A 15,747-nucleotide genomic window follows, 5' to 3' on the forward strand; every position below is an offset into this window, starting at 1 on the left:
TTATTTTCATGATTTTGAACCAAGCCCAGCAGAATCACTGTTCCAGAATATTTGACTGTTTGAGTTCCCTGTGTTATCCCTGTTCAATTTCCATATTTTACACATTATCTTGCAGGTTCTCCTTAGCTCCTTCCTTGCAAACACTTCAGCGCTATTACGCAAGCTTCTTCAATGACACTCCAATAAAAGACGGAAGTACTTAAGTGCTTTCAAGAGTGGAGACCTGGTGAGCATCTCATTCAAGAGCAGCCCAATCTAGACATAAAGGAGAGGATTCCTTTTGAGTAAAAGACATAAATGTTTTGTATCATGCTATATTTTATGTGAATAGGAATTAGAAACCTAGAAATTCTGTGATTCTGTGATTCTGTGATATGGTTTAGTGGAGGACTGGTTAGTGTTAGGTCAGAGGTTGGACCCGATGATCTTGAGATCTCTTCCAACCTAGAAATTCTGTGATAGATGACAAAGATACAATGAGGCATGCAGTTATAAACTACTGCAAAGGGATAGGAAATATTTACAGAATCACAGAATCACATCAATATTGTTCCAGTCTATGTCTTTTGGGACAGGATACGCAAGTCATGTAAATCAGCATTGTTCCTTAAAAATCAATGAATCCACATCAATTTGTCTCAGCTAAAACTCTGGTCCTTGCACTGATCACAAAAAGAAATAAGGAAACAAAAATACATCAAAATGGATGTTGATTTATCTTAGAGTAAGAGCATGGGGGAAATAACACATTTTAAACTTGAGATATTTTCTTGCTGTATCCCAGCTGGGAAGGGAAAAAAAAAATAATTCTCTAAAGAGTAAATGGTCACAGCTCCGTTGATGTGAACTGCATTGCCCTCCATTTATACCGGAAGAGGCAATATTGTAATTTAATGAAGGCATTTTCTGTTTCTTATCTGCATGGCAATAAGTTGTGTACTACTGAGAATGATTTAAGCACATAACACTAACATTTTCAAATACAGATTTCTACCAGAGAAGAATCCTCAAGCACAACTGCTATTGCAGTCTTTGGTAATTGTGTTTATGGAAGGCTTGGAAGATGGATGTGTAAAAACACAAAATCAGTCTCAGATCCTCAGGGTGGGTAAAAATCTGTCCTTGACTGCACATTGAATCATAGACATTAAAAGTAAGTAGCATTTTTATAGGACACAAATCATCTCTTGTTCTCCAGATGAGATCTATGCATTTTTCTATGCAAGAAAAAGTGTAGATTACCACATTCATATTGTTTAGTATAGGGTTTTTAAGAAAATATCAGTTTATTCTATATTTTCCAGTTGTGATGACATCTTAAACAGAAGGACTGCAAACTGATGTACTGGGTATAACTGCAGTTTTAGAGGGATTAATCTACCTGCATGAAGCTGTCTCGGTATGTAAACAGATGAAAGGAAGTGGGATTTGTAAAAAGAATATACGCATATCTTTACATATAAAGCAGACATCAAAATGGAACTTGAAGATCTTATAGTAATATGTGGAAATTACAAAAATTTACTATTTATAGTAAATAACCATATGAATCAATTCATCTACCATACAGTCTCCTATTCCCTTTGCCTCCAGACCTGACGTGAAATGTCAATGCTATTGCATAATGATAAATTTTCTCCAAAAAATAAATTAAAAAAAAAATCCACAAAACTAATTCTGCTTAGGATGGGTAATGTTGATAAAGGTGTAGGGCTGTAAGTCATGTCTGATAGATAATAATATAGATCATCTTAATTTAATAATCAATAAAATCACAACTGAATACTGAAAGTATTTCTGTAGCTCAGAAATAGTAACTATCTCTCTTTTGTATAAAAGGATTCAGGGAAAGGTTGGGAAAAAAAAAAATCATACATTTTCAGAAACAAACAATGATCAAGTACAATTGGCAAGCTAATTATGATGTTGCTTTGTCTGTTGTTTCTTCTTTTTTATTTTTATTTTGTTTTTATTTAAAGTATTCAGGAGCAAATATAGAAAATAATAATATATCTGAATACTTTGACTATCAAAACATTTCTTAACCCTTGTAGAGGTCTCCATGATATCAGTGTGAACATCAGTTTCTGCTAAAGAACTGATGAGCATCTAATAATTATAGTTCTCTCCTGGCTGAAATGAATGTGCTCAGGCTTATACCTTTGCCCAGTGCAGTTGGTGCAGTGTGGTCAGGAGCATTGCAATGGGAAATCACTGCATTTTCCAAATATATGAGAAATCTCTGGAACAGATGTTTTAGAAAAAATGTTCCTTTGCAGACTGAAGTGAATCAAAGAAATTAACTGAGCAAGTATGGTAGCTACTGTTAGCATTGCAATAACTAGATAGATTTTGAGATGCTAATAGTGAATAGAAAGTATACATACACAAATATAGATTATTTTACTATTATTAGGTATCTTGAATTTCTAGGAACTTCAAGAAGTTTAAAGTAAGAATGTATGCCCACAAAAATAAGTTAAGTTTCTCCTGAATCATGCTTGAAAAAAAAAAATATCACTAAGCTGTCTTAAAAGAATGTTAATCTGCATCTGAAAACAAAACAAAAGAACAACAAGCAAGCAAACAAACAAACAAAAATATGACCAGGAGTATAGCCCACAGATAATTAGGTTATATAAAAAAGCCTGCACCAGAGATGACCAGATCATGTGAGAATGGATGACCCAGACAATGAACAAGATGAATCTGTGAAAACACACATTAAAGGAGAGTCCACAGAGCAGAAGTGTTCATTAAGTTAAGTAAAAGATAAATTAATTTTGATCAATTAATTATGAATAGAGATCACATTATTTAAACATACAGATAAACACCAATATTGACCATTTTGTCTGGTTATGTGCTCTTGAAGTTCAGTCTGGCTGTGAAATCTGAATGTAGGAGTTCACATAGTTGATCTTTAGAGATGACGTATATTGTTGGCGTTACCATTTGGTAGTAGTGATGGAGAAATGGAAGCTGTTTTTTCAAGGTGAGGACAGGAGCTCTGCAGCACCTGGGGTATGGAGGCGATAGAATAAGAGAGATGAGAGCATGTGATCTCTGCTGTGCTATATGCAGAGCTATACTGTGTCTCTGAGGAAGACTGGCCAGAGGCATCGCACTGGGAGGTTTCAGCCTGCCAACAACACCTATAAAAAAAGGATTACACTCTCATAATAAACAGAATTCTCCTTAAAAAGCTGAGTCTTGTGATTAAAGGTGAAACATATGGAAGCCCCACCTACAGCCTCATGAAGACCTATTCTAAGCAACAGCAAGAATACATTATCAATTACATACCCCGTACATGTCTGAATAATTCTTCTTAATATTAATGCAGGCTCTGTGTGTGTGCTTCAAGACGTAAATAAAGCCCACAGTGAGCAGAGATTCACTGATAGTTCTTTTTCTGTTTTAAGAACTTTATTCTTCAAAGGAGTATCAGTTTAATAGTCAGTAAAAGACAGACCGCTCCAGTTTTTTTTCTGGGTTTATCCATTACAATTCGACCACTTACTGCTACAGGAGAATATTTCAAAAGCAGAAATAGGCAGCTAGATGCTGAATACCCACTGAACTCCAAAGGGAGTTTGGTTCCTAACTCCCTCCTGCCTTTGAAAGTCTTCCCCAGAAGCTTTAAGTATAACAAATCAACTTGGTGCTGACTCTGTATTATGTATTCTTGTTTTCATTGCAAACCTTAAGCAAAGCACCTATATCATAAAAGAACACAACATTTTCTTATTTTGCAATAGACTAAAGTCAATGGAATAAAAGGTAATGATTGACAGACTTGTCTGTGAGGGTGAAAAATGAAAAAGATACCAGGAGTTTCTCTCCTCCTGGTCTAGGAATGATGAGCCTCCCCTAGATGAGCCCTTCCTCTTTTTCTGCTGCACATCCGTCCAGCCAAACTGAAGAAGCCCACATCACAGATAACTGGGCGGAGTCATTCATCCACTTAACAGAAGGATCATGACCATCCACCTAATATTAGGCATATAATTTCTACAAGCTGTCTATACAAAAAATGCGGAAAATACGCTCACGAGGTGATCAGATACTATCTGAGCTCTCTGTGTCTCTCAGCTAGATGCCTAAAATTAGGTAAAAGGGGTCTTGCTCTCTACATCTATCCATTGACTATATAGACAGCCCAAGGCCCTGAATTTAGGGACCTGAAATAGTATGAATACCTCCTGCATGTACTGTGAAATAGGGACATACTAACATCACCACCCATTTCTGTATAGTCCAACACATCTGAACTGTCTCTGAGGCAACGTCTCACACATTATGATATTTCTGGTAATTAATCTGTATATTCTAAACAAAAAGAAAATAATAAATGATCAAGGTGCTGGGAAAAATAAGATGATTGTGCCACAGATGCTTCACAGTGGCTTTTCCAGATGGGCAGAACCTATTTCCAATGCTCTAGAAAATTCTAAATTGACTATATTCTCTTACCTTTTAATGACCTTTTTAATAACTGCATTTAATGAAATGACCCACTTCAATCTCATGGTCTCAAGAAGCCTTATGATGTGTCAGTTACATTGCAGGCACTAATTAAAGTTTTCCACACTGACTCTGGTATGCTGCCATGAGAATGTGTGGGATGTTTTGAGGATCAAATGAATTTTGGTCTGCTTCCCAAAATCTTCAAAGAATTTTTCTGCTGGCTGAAACAGAAATACTCATGTTCCCATGAGGAAGCATGGATCACAAACAATAACACTCAGAATTTCTAGTTACTTCTTCATTTTTTTTCTAGTAATAATTATCACAAATATTAATAAAATTCCAAATCACTCAGTTCCCTAGCTTCTTCCTTAAAAGTTATTTAAAGACATGACATTATTGCATGCTTAGAATAGATGCTAGCAAAAGTCCCTGTTCCACTTTTCAAACATTCATTTTACTACTGTATTATAGAGGGCTTAAAACAAAGATTTAGGCAATGACAAGCAAACTTGACCTGTATGTACTGCAAAGAACTTTTGGTAACTAATTAAATCAGAAGTAGATCCATGTGAAAAATGACAGTAATACTAGCTTTTCACCTGCTTCTTTCAGATCTACAGTCCAGGAGTTATGCTCCCCACTAAGAGAGAAATAGGGACTAACAGGAAAGGGGAAGGCAAATCTGAGAAGCAGATTATTTCTGTGCTAAATTCTCTTCTTAGTATATAGAAGGCATGCAACCAGTCTGTGTTACTGATGTTCTCAACTAGAAAATCCTTCCTTCTGCATCTTTTTGAGATGAAAAGGAATTCCAAGTTAGAAGCAGCAAGTTTAGCAAGTAGATGAACTGTACAGGACTAGGCAGAAAAGATAGATCATCATCACTTGAAACTCGCTATTTTAGAACAGCAGGTTCAAATGCTGTTCAAGAAGGGAATGAGATGGCAAGGAACAGAAAATTCACTCAGTGAGCAATACTAGACCTCCCTTAGTTGGATGCAGGAAGGGCAGAACATGGTCTTGCATTCTTTCCATCTTTCCAAATGAAAAATTCATGGCAAGCAGAAACACTTAAGCCCATTATTGATGAAGATCATTAATGCCTCTCTTCAGAAGGGCGTTTTGCCAGCTTTACTTAAGCAGCGGTTAGGCTCTTGCTCAAAAACCCATCTTTGGATGATATTAGCAAGGCCAATTACAGCCCAATGTAAGGCCACCCAATATTTGGCAAGATAATTGAGGTTACGCTGATGGGTTAACTCTAGCAATGTTTGCATTTCAAAGATTTAGTTGGTCACCATCTGGCTTGGTCAATATGTAAGTAGAGAAATAAGATTGCATGATCATTCTTTAAGCACTGTATGCTGTTGATGGGCCTCTTGGATTTTTTCCTGTGGAGGGAGATATTGACTTGATAATGGGCTGCTGCAGGAAGAACACATCAAATTTCTCCTTTACAGGTGCAAAATTCCAACAGTAGATCATTCTTGTCCTGTGCTTATATATAGTTGTTAGGAGTAATGTTATGAGATGTTTGATAGTGCATTGCAACTGAAACTTTACTGCAGTTGACACTTTAGTTTTAATACCTTCTTCTCACTCAAGTTTCCAGTTTTGATACTCATGGAGGACACAGGACAAGATTCAGTTCTCACTGAAGTCAATGGAAAAGCTATCATTAGTTCAAGTTCCCAGTTTACTAAGGCTTCTCTGGATAATTGCAGCAAGCATTCATGTATACTGTTACTTTACAGTAATTGTGAAATTTTCCTTTGAAGGAAAATGGAATACAACCCTTTTTCCATAATGGAGGGTTAAAATTCATACATGGGGAACAAATCATTTTGGTGTATCTGTATATGCATCCCAATTTGTGACACTGTATCTTGTCTGTGTAGCCATATGCTGAGGTGGAAATATGAATAAGAACTATATTAATACATAAATGAAATAGCACTTAAGGAAACAAAGTTTGGAGACATTCAATTCTTTTAAAAACTAACTTTGTCAAGGAGTTTGCTTAGATCGGACCGTCAAATTCTCTCTCCATTCAATACAAAGAGAAAACTATCTGTGAACCATAGCAGGCACCTAAACAGACAGTCTCTCTCCGCAGGCCTTCACAGACCACCCACTGTATGAGAAACTCTGACATCATAAAATCCCCAGAGTGTGGGCAGGTACAAATCAGGTGATTAAGGCATGTGGGTGAAATTCATCTATACTCAACAAATATTTTGAGATATGTTGGAAGTTATTTCTGCAACATCAATTGGAAATGTGTATGTGGGCTTCTCAAGATGTCCCAGGTGTTCTACTGGGACTATCACCATTACTGCTTTCCAGATTAGTACACCAAATGTGCCTACCATCAGAGCACAGAAAACTTCAGAAATATCTTTCTAGTAAGAATCTCAAAACAAGCCTCTCTGTCTTTACTTTGGTATCCTTTTCTTACATCTATGTGAAATGCACCCAAAATGTTCATTAGTGTAAACCATAAGAACTTATTTCCTTGAGCACCAGCCAAAGAGAACATATCTACAGAGACTAAGTGTCTTCAGTCAAGACTTCTTCAAGTCTATGTGCAATTTTCTGCTAGTGATTATTTTGAAAGATTGTGTGCCTGGTTATCTGAGCATTCTCCCCTTCTTCCTATCACTCCTGTTAACACTTGTTGTTAAGAGCCCGCTATTAAAAACTAAGTCAAAAAATTCAATGTCAACATAGAAGGACTGATTCTATCATTGGATTTGCTTCATCTGGCAGTCTGGCAGAATTTAAATCCAACCTCAAAGTGTGAAAAAATAGGAAATGCAAGACAGTTGTCTGACTGTTTAATTGTCTTTATCAATGCATTTTGTTCTATCTATATTGTGTCCACCACCACTATAATGGTACAGACCATAAACGAGAGCAATATCTAATAAGAAATAAAAATCTCAAGCAAGCCAGCTAGAAGAGGTGTTTATAGGTGATTTTAAAAGAAGTACTCAAAATTACCACTGCTTTAGCTTTACTCCTCTTTTTTTTTTTTTTTTTTTTTTCTCCATTAACTATCAGCTCTCTCTTTTTCTCTGTTCGTTCTTTCTTTCCTTCTCTTTCTTCCTTCCTTCCTTCCTTCCTTCCTTCCTTCCTTCCTTCCTTCCTTCCTTCCTTCCTTCCTTCCTTCCTTCCTTCCTTCCTTCCTTCCTTTCTTTCTTTCTTTCTTTCTTTCTTTCTTTCTTTCTTTCTTTCTTTCTTTCTTTCTTTCTTTCTTTCTTTCTTTCTCTCTTTCTTTCTTTCTCTTTCTTTCTTTCTTTCTTTCTTTCTTTCTTTCTTTCTTTCTTTCTTTCTTTCTTTCTTTCTTTCTTTCTTTCTTTCTTTCTTTCTTTCTTTCTTTCTTTCTTTCTTTCTTTCTTTCTTTCTTTCTTTCTTTCTTTCTTTCTTTCTTTCTTTCTTTCTTTCTTTCTTTCTTTCTTTCTTTCTTTCTTTCTTTCTTTCTTTCTTTCTTTCTTTCTTTCATCATGGATTCAAAAATTTCTTGTTTGTTTACCTCCTTTGACTCCACTAGTTGTTTCAGTGCCTCCATCCTATCCAGCCATCTGATTTCTGTCATGATCAGTTTCATAATTTCTCAAAATTTTGCTCATAACCTGTACTCTCACTGTCCTCTTTCCTGTCTTCTAGCAATTTATCCCTCAATTTATTTATAGGTTAACCTTTGCCGTGTCAGAAATGTCATGATTTTACCTGTTTCCCATTATTTTACTTTCAACCCCCAGCTATCAGCTAAATCTTCTCTTACACTTTTACTATAGCACTCTCCCAAATTCCTTTTCAATCAACTCTGTTTTCCCTGGTTTAGTTTTAACCTTCTTCAGATCCATATGAAACCATTCTCTCTAAAATCTCTAGACTCTATAGCTAAATTTCACGAAGACACCATTTTTATCCACTCTGACCTGACACACAGCATTTCTTAGAATACCGTGTGTTCAGATCTTCAATTGTCTCTCCACCTGATTACCCAGGTGATATACTGGAAAACATACTTCTCATCCACTCTTCAAATTACTGTGTGGGTTTCCTGTCCTTGGTTTCCTTCTCTCTTCTCTCTACACCTTGTCTCTATGTGATCTCATCAGCAAATATAAAATCAACTACCATCTGTTTGCTAATGACTCACAGATATACTAGTCTACTCCAGACTAATCTCCTTATGTCCAAACTGAAATCTCAGTCTGCCTCTCTGACATCTCCTCATGTATATGTAGCCATAAGCTCCAACCCATCATGAATAAAACAGTTTATCTTTTCCCATACACTAAACCTTTCTTTCTCAGTTAGCTCAAAACATAAATCAAGATTCTGACTTAAGTCTTCTGCATATACAAAAAAGTCTTTAGTTTCAAGCAAGTGGGCTTTAACATTAAATGTATGGCTCATCAAGATGAAATAACAGGAGGAGAGCTAGGTTGAAACATGATTCTTGCAAATGCTTAAGCAAATAGTATCAGTGAATCATGACTGCTCAAGTTACATCAGTTTACTAGATGTTAATCCAAACACTTTGTTAATATGGTCAGCATGTGTTCATAATTTAATCACTCTTTGTATCTGTACATCATTCAGCACCATGGTTACTTTTAGACAAGACAAGCTCAAGTGATATAACTAGGAGTCACTGTTTTGGACTCTCAATAAATGTGGGTACAGAATCCTCCTGAAAGGTCTGACCAACACCTACTCACCACCAAACATATTCTGTTGGCTCAATAATAGCAGTATTTTTCCAGCTTTGACAAATGCAGTCTTGCCCTTCCCATATCCAGACAGACTACTGCCAAAAAAAGAGTGTTTCCTGAGCTATTCTTTGCCTCCCTCCACTGGTTCTTCCTTATCTCTCCCATCTGATAGGAATTACTATTTAGCACTCTGAAAGCTTTCTGACATTCTGTCACATTTTATTCACTGTCAAGATCCTGTTTTGCTGGTCTATTTAGACCATAATGGTGACTACTGCTATTCAGTTGTTAATAAGCTGCTTTAAACTGGCTCACATGCTTTGCAGAATACCCTTAATCAAAACTTAAAACAAAACAAAACAAAACAAAGCAAAACAAAACAGCTGTTTTCCTTGAACAACTTCAACAGTTTCCTTTTCTTATGTTAACCCTTAAAGAAAATATGGTGAAGTCTTTGAGCAACTGTTCTTAAACAAATAGGATTTGTTTAGGTATAGGAAGAAAACACAACCTCGGTGTTGCCTCCTATAGGCACCCTGAAGGCTACTACCTACAAATTCCACCTTTCCTTGAAGGCAGAAATATCTTTCAGAAATCTCATCTTCCAAACATCAATTATAAATATCACCTTAAGGACACATGGGATCGGTGTAGGTGCTTAAACAAGAAACAGCATGCTGAAGCCTTTCCCTGAGGAGCCAGGTAATGCTTGAGGGTACACTAAAGCAGACAGCATAAGTCTTCCCCCTACAGCCTTGGCAACTGTTTTCCCTCTACTAAGCACTCCAGAGGGAATATAATATAGTAGAGCAATTATGTTAGCTCCAGAGTCCCCCTTGAACAAGAATGGTAACATCCTCTCTTGCTGACCAATACTTCCTTGAGGTGTCCTTCCTGCCAATCCATAATGAACTTTTCCCTACAACTATTTCCTGTACTCTCCAACTGTTTACAGCTTAGAAGTCTTTTGGCACAATGTAACTGTAGCTGATGTAGTTGTAGTTGATGTAGATGCAATCGTCATTATTGACAATCTTACAAGAGAAAATTCTAGTTTGGACAGAACATTGTCACAAAAAGACAGCAGAATCAAATCTGAATGCTAGCAACAAAATTTCCAACCCTGGACAGTTTGTGAGTGGCATGGCCTCTTTTTTATTCTTGACACTATAACAAATTGGAAGTAAGAACATATGTATATATAAAAGTTTTTCATTGTTCTAGCCTGGAAGATTCTATTATGACTGAAGAGATCATGAAATGTTTCGAGTCTTAAAATAGAGCTATTGTAAGGAGAATGTGTTAAGAGACACTATTCAGAACTCTGCTCTCTGTTTTTGCTAACAGGTAGAATATGTGTAACCAAGAAAAAAATAAAAATGTATAATATATGATATATGATATACATGTATGATATATGATATATGATATATCATATATATGTTTATTATATATATATATATATATAAAAATATATGTGAAGTTGCTTGTGGAAATGACTTCTGCTTTCTGAATTCCCAGCTCTGTATCCATGTTCCACTGAAGATTTGTCTTCTTAAAAACTTTTTTTTTTTTTTTTTTTTTTTTTTCCCACCATAGCATTTTTGGATTTTAAGCTTTCAAATTTTTAAACTTGAGACTTCGCAATAACCTTCTGGCAGAAAGCTACTGCCTTCTGTCTCAGACGATGACTACTAAGCCTGGTTATGGGTTCCCCCAAGCATCCTTTTTTAATGAGTATATAGTATATTCTCAGCTATGTTCCCAATCAGCAGTTTTGCTTAGATATGCGCAAATTCTCCTGCACCTTATGGAAAGATGATTCTTCTTCCCAGAAACAACAAAAGAGAAAATTTAATTCAAAATTATGAATGTAACATAACAAACTGAAAAGGTGGAAAAGAAAAAAAAAAGAGAGAGAGGGAGAGAGAGAGAGAGAAATCTAACCTTTCAGACTTTTTTTTTTTTTTTAATATGGCATAGGGAAGAAAAAGGACAAGCTCTCAATTAAAAATAAATCCCTGTCAAGTTCCCTTTAAATCACCCTGATTAGTACAAACAGTCTTGACATATACACTCCCCCATAGTGTCTATAGGGAATAGTGAGAAATATTGCCTCTGTTCAAACTCATAAATTCAGGGATTTTATGGTAGCACATTAGGTACTTAAAATACAATAGAGAGATTACAGTCATTAGGTTAGATCATCTTCTATAATTACCGTGTTTAGGTACCGCGGTTGCACGCTGAGCTTGAGTCAGGTTGGTGGAAATTCCTCCAAGGCGATGCTTCCTGGAATGCCAAACTTCAGCTTCACAGTCATCTTCTGGCTCTTTGGAGGTTTGGCAAAGCTGCTTCCCACAGGGGTTGCAAAAGTCACTGTGACATCTACCTGAGTCTGTAGAGAGCCTGAGACAGTAACTGAGGGGTGTGTGCAGTCGTATTTATCAAGGTAAGGTACTACCGTAAGGGACAAGCGATAATGTGATAAAAGTGATAACAGGATAAAAGGCCAATGACGTTTATGTATATGGTTTACTGTTGTAGGTTGTAAGAAAGGAGTGAAGGGGTTCTGTTGCAGTGATAGTGATTATGGTGCCCAGTTATTTGGTCTTTTCTAGGTGCTATGAGGGGAAAAAATTGCCACTTTAACTCAGTAAGGAAGGAACCAGGTCCCAAAAGCTCAGTAAAGCCCAGAAAACCCTCAAAAGAATGGTGAGCTTCAGGAAACAGTAAATCTAACAAGGATGAGTCAAGACCATGAAAGCCCACATTATATAATGCTGGAGCTTCTGCAGAATCTGCTGTGAGCAGGATTAAACAGCAACATCTCAAATTAAGAGTGTTTACTTAAACAGCACAGCAAGAAATGGTACAACCATTACTGTTTTCAACTAGACCCTGAGAGCCATAAATGAATGTTTTTTATGACTTTTTAACTGCTCCAGCTCAATAGACTATACAATGAAACAAAACTAAGAAGTGCTGCGTTCAGCTTTTGGGCCAGATACAACACCCCCCTCAAAAAAGCTCTTTTTAGAAATCTAAGCCTCAGACTAATGCAGACCAGAGAGGAAGAGTCTCAACTTAAGTTTTGTGACCAGTTCTGTCTTTCTCAGGGTCATCAGGAGTAAGCAGTAAATGGGGGATGTACATGGGGAGCCTGGGCAGCGCTGGGGGGAATTCTGCATAGTGTCTTAGCTGTGTGATGTCTGGTACTAACAGGTATTAGCAACGCTTTACTTTCACGAACGCCAAGGTGAGTCCCCGAGGCATTTTTAAGACGGGGATGAGTAGTAAGGCCACGTCCCTCCTCTGGAAGTGTTCTGGTCAGGCTCGGAAATGCCTTCGGTTGGGGATCTAAGGGGAAGAGCAGTGGGGAAAGGCAGGGAAGGCACGGAAGGCGAAGAGCGGCAGGGAGGAAAAGCTCGCCACGAGATGGCAGCAATGCCACGTCTTTCTCGGCGTTTGCCTGGCCCTGGAGGTGTTTTTTTTTTTTTTTTTTTTTTTTTTTTTGACTGAGAACCGCAACATTTATACATAAATACAAGCCTATTACAAAGTCAGCCTACCTCGTTCAGTGCCCATTCACCACCTTCTCGCAACTTACAAAGAGAAAACAACTTTGCATATTTCACCACGAAAGAAAACTCATCATAACTGAATAATTACAACCTTGAAACTACCTTTCCAAAGGTGTTTGCGTTTCTTCCCTTCCTATGAGCCTTTGTATTTTAATTACGGGTATAGGTAAGCATTAATTATGTAGTTAGGCACAGTGCACAGTGGTTCTGGTGGTAAGCTTTGCAATCCTTGACGGGTCACAAGCCAGATTTGGGTGAATTTTTGGCTTTTTGCAGGCGGGCCTGGCACAGAAACTGCTGTTGGCAAACGGCAGCACCTGCCAGAGCCATGAGCGCTGTTACAGGCCAGCTCTGGGCCACCAGCTCCTTTCCCCTGGGCGCAAGCAAGCAACACCCGTGGGTTTGGGGTGATGCTGGGGAAGCCTCCATCTGCATACTGCCATGAAAGGGGGTGGGCTTTTTTTTTTTTTTTTTTGTATTATTATTATTATTATTATTACTATTATTGAAAGGTTAGTTAATGGCAGAAATTCCTCTTGGCAACAGGAACCACAGGGAATGGCAACAGAACGATAAAGAGCATTCCTCCAGGAGATGCTGGCTCCTCTCCTTCCCCTTGGAAAGAGCAGCTCGCTCTGGGGAGCAGCTCGGAGGCACCCAACGGGGCACACTGGGGACCCGGCAGCCTTCCTCCCTCCCGGGGAGTCGCGCTGGCTGGGGATTCCCGCACGCAGCACCTGCAAACCTGCCCGGGGTGGCTGCGGACAGGGGACGCGGGGCACCTGGGCGGCGGCAGGGGCTCGGGGGGGCTCCTTCATCCCCCGGGGGGCTCTCTGGAGGGGATTACCGGCAGCCACCCGGGGGCCCAACGGTGCCCGTGCCCGTGCGGGGCCACGGCCGGGGCGAGCGGGTGAGGCGGCGGCAGCCCCCGGGGGGGTCCGTGGGGGCTGGCCGGCGGTGCGGGGCGTCTGCGGGCTCGGCTGCGCAGCGCCGTCCCCTTCCCCTCTCGGTGGGAAGTGATGGTTGAGTCCGGCGGCGGCGGCGGCGGCTGCTGCTGCTGCTTCTTCTCGTGTGGCTGGCAGGCTCTCCGCTGCGCTGCCTGCGCCGCTCTCGCCTCGATCCCTCCCTCTCCCCTCCTCCTCCTCCTCCTCCTCCTCTTCCTCGCACTCCCCGCAGCCTTCTCCCGCCGCCGCTCGCCCGGCTCTCCCCTCCGGCGGCCGTGGATGCCGCGCCGCCCGCCGCGCCTCCTCCCCAAGCCTCCCGTCCCCCGGGCGGCCGGCCGGCGGCGCCGGGGCTCCGCGGGTGCGGAGCGGCTCAGCCCCGGCGCGGAGAGGGACTGATGCTGGGAGCGGAGCGGAGCCAGCCGCCCGCGCAGTCCTGCAGGAGGCGTCGGGCGCTGCGCGGCGCTCGGGACCCGGAGCGCTCCTCTCCGCCTCTCCTCGCCCCGCCGGGGGGATTTGGCGCTGTCCTCAGCCCCGCCGCCGCTCGGAGGACGCGGGCGCAGCCGACAAGAGCCGCCGGGGGTTTTGGTGTGAGTGTGTGTGTGTGTGGAATAACTGCGGACATGACTGCGTGGAGGAAATTCAAGTCTCTGCTGGTTTTCTGCGCGGGGCTCCTCACTGCAGCTCAGGGTAAGATTGGGGTTTCTTGCATTAGGGTCTGCACCGGATTCGTGCGGGCTGTGGTTACGGCACCGATTGCCCCCGCTAACCGCTCGCATGGGCTCTGCCCTCTCGCCCCCAGGGTTCCTCGAGCCAGGGCTCCCATCTCCCTGCCTCCCTCCCTCCGTCTCCCCGTGTCCGCCGGTGCTCCCCGAGGGCTCGGTTCCCGGCCACCGCCTCCCGCGGGGTGCACCGGCCCCGGGAGCCGGGCAGCGGCTGCCGCGGTGCCGGTGGGAGAGCCGCGAGCATCCAGCCTCCCCCTGGACAGCGCATCCAGCCCCCCCTGAGCAGCGCCGGAGTTTGCGAACACTTCGCTCTCCGCACACGCACCAACGGCACTCGCTGCCGTGCGAGGGACAGTCCCCGGGCTGGCAAGTTTGGCTCTCCCCGCCTCCCCTGCCTTCGCCGTGCTCGGGGGGGAGTGGGTGGCCGCCGAGAGCCGCCCCCGCCTTCGGCCGGCTCCGCTCTCCGCAAGTTGCGGGGAGGTGGGGATGCGGGGGGCCGGCGTCCCCCTCTCCGTGCCCGAGGGATGGGGGATTCTCGCTGCTCGGCGAGGCGGGGAGCGTCTCCCACCCCCGGCTGGGTTTCTCCTTAAAATCAATGGGGTGGGAGGGAGGAGAAACGAGGGGGGTGACGGTAGAGAATTGGGTTACACAACTTCGGTGCTGGCCTCAGCCCCATCACTTGCCTCATCGCTGGAGACAACAACTTGCCCATTATTCACTTCGCCTCTCGTTAGCCCCGTGATTTTTCTCGTGCTGGGAGAGGGATGCGAGTGCGTGTGTGCGGGAGCGAGCGAGGGAGGGAGGCAGAGAGGGAAGGAGGCTGGGAGGGAGAGAGGCTGCTCGCAGCCGAGCACCTGTCCCCGTTACAGCCTCTTCCCTCTCCCACCTCGCTCCCGGCTGTTCCTGCCTGCCTCCGGGAGGACGGGTCCCCTTGTGGTCTGTGCTATGCGAGGCTCCTTTAACCCTTCCAAGGCGCTTTGCATCGCTCCCACCATTTTATTTTTCTATTTTTTTTTAAATTTTCATTATTTCACTCGCCCTCTGTAGGGGGGAGGGAGGGGAGAAGGATGCGGGGCGAGCGGGGCGAGCCCACCGCGGCCCGGGCTGCGGGGCGAGGCTGCTGGAGCCCCTTTTTCTCCCCCGAGGCCGGGCTCCCGGGGGACAGTGCTGCAGGGTGCTCCCCCTTTTTGGCAGCCGGGATCCGCAGGGAGAGGCGGTGGGAGGCCGGCCCGGGCTGCCGGCAGCCGGCCGGGAGCTGTGCCCGGTCCGGGGAAGCTGCTGCGGCTCTGCACCGCGC

General features: G+C 42.3%; 1 protein-coding gene across 1 annotated transcript in view; it reads left to right on the top strand.

Moving 5' to 3' along the window:
- Nucleotides 1-14,217: 14,217 nt before the first annotated feature.
- CSMD1 (CUB and Sushi multiple domains 1) overlaps nucleotides 14,218-15,747 on the top strand; it is a 1,184,580-nt gene continuing 1,183,050 nt past the window's right edge. The window contains exon 1 of the mRNA XM_082756691.1: nucleotides 14,218-14,415. Within this exon, the coding sequence (XP_082612817.1) occupies nucleotides 14,349-14,415 (67 nt within the window). The 5' untranslated portion in view covers nucleotides 14,218-14,348. The remainder of the gene's footprint in view (nucleotides 14,416-15,747) is intronic.

This window comes from Aythya marila (assembly GCF_965140915.1).
Source record: "Aythya marila genome assembly, chromosome: 3".
Lineage (NCBI taxonomy): Eukaryota > Metazoa > Chordata > Aves > Anseriformes > Anatidae > Aythya > Aythya marila.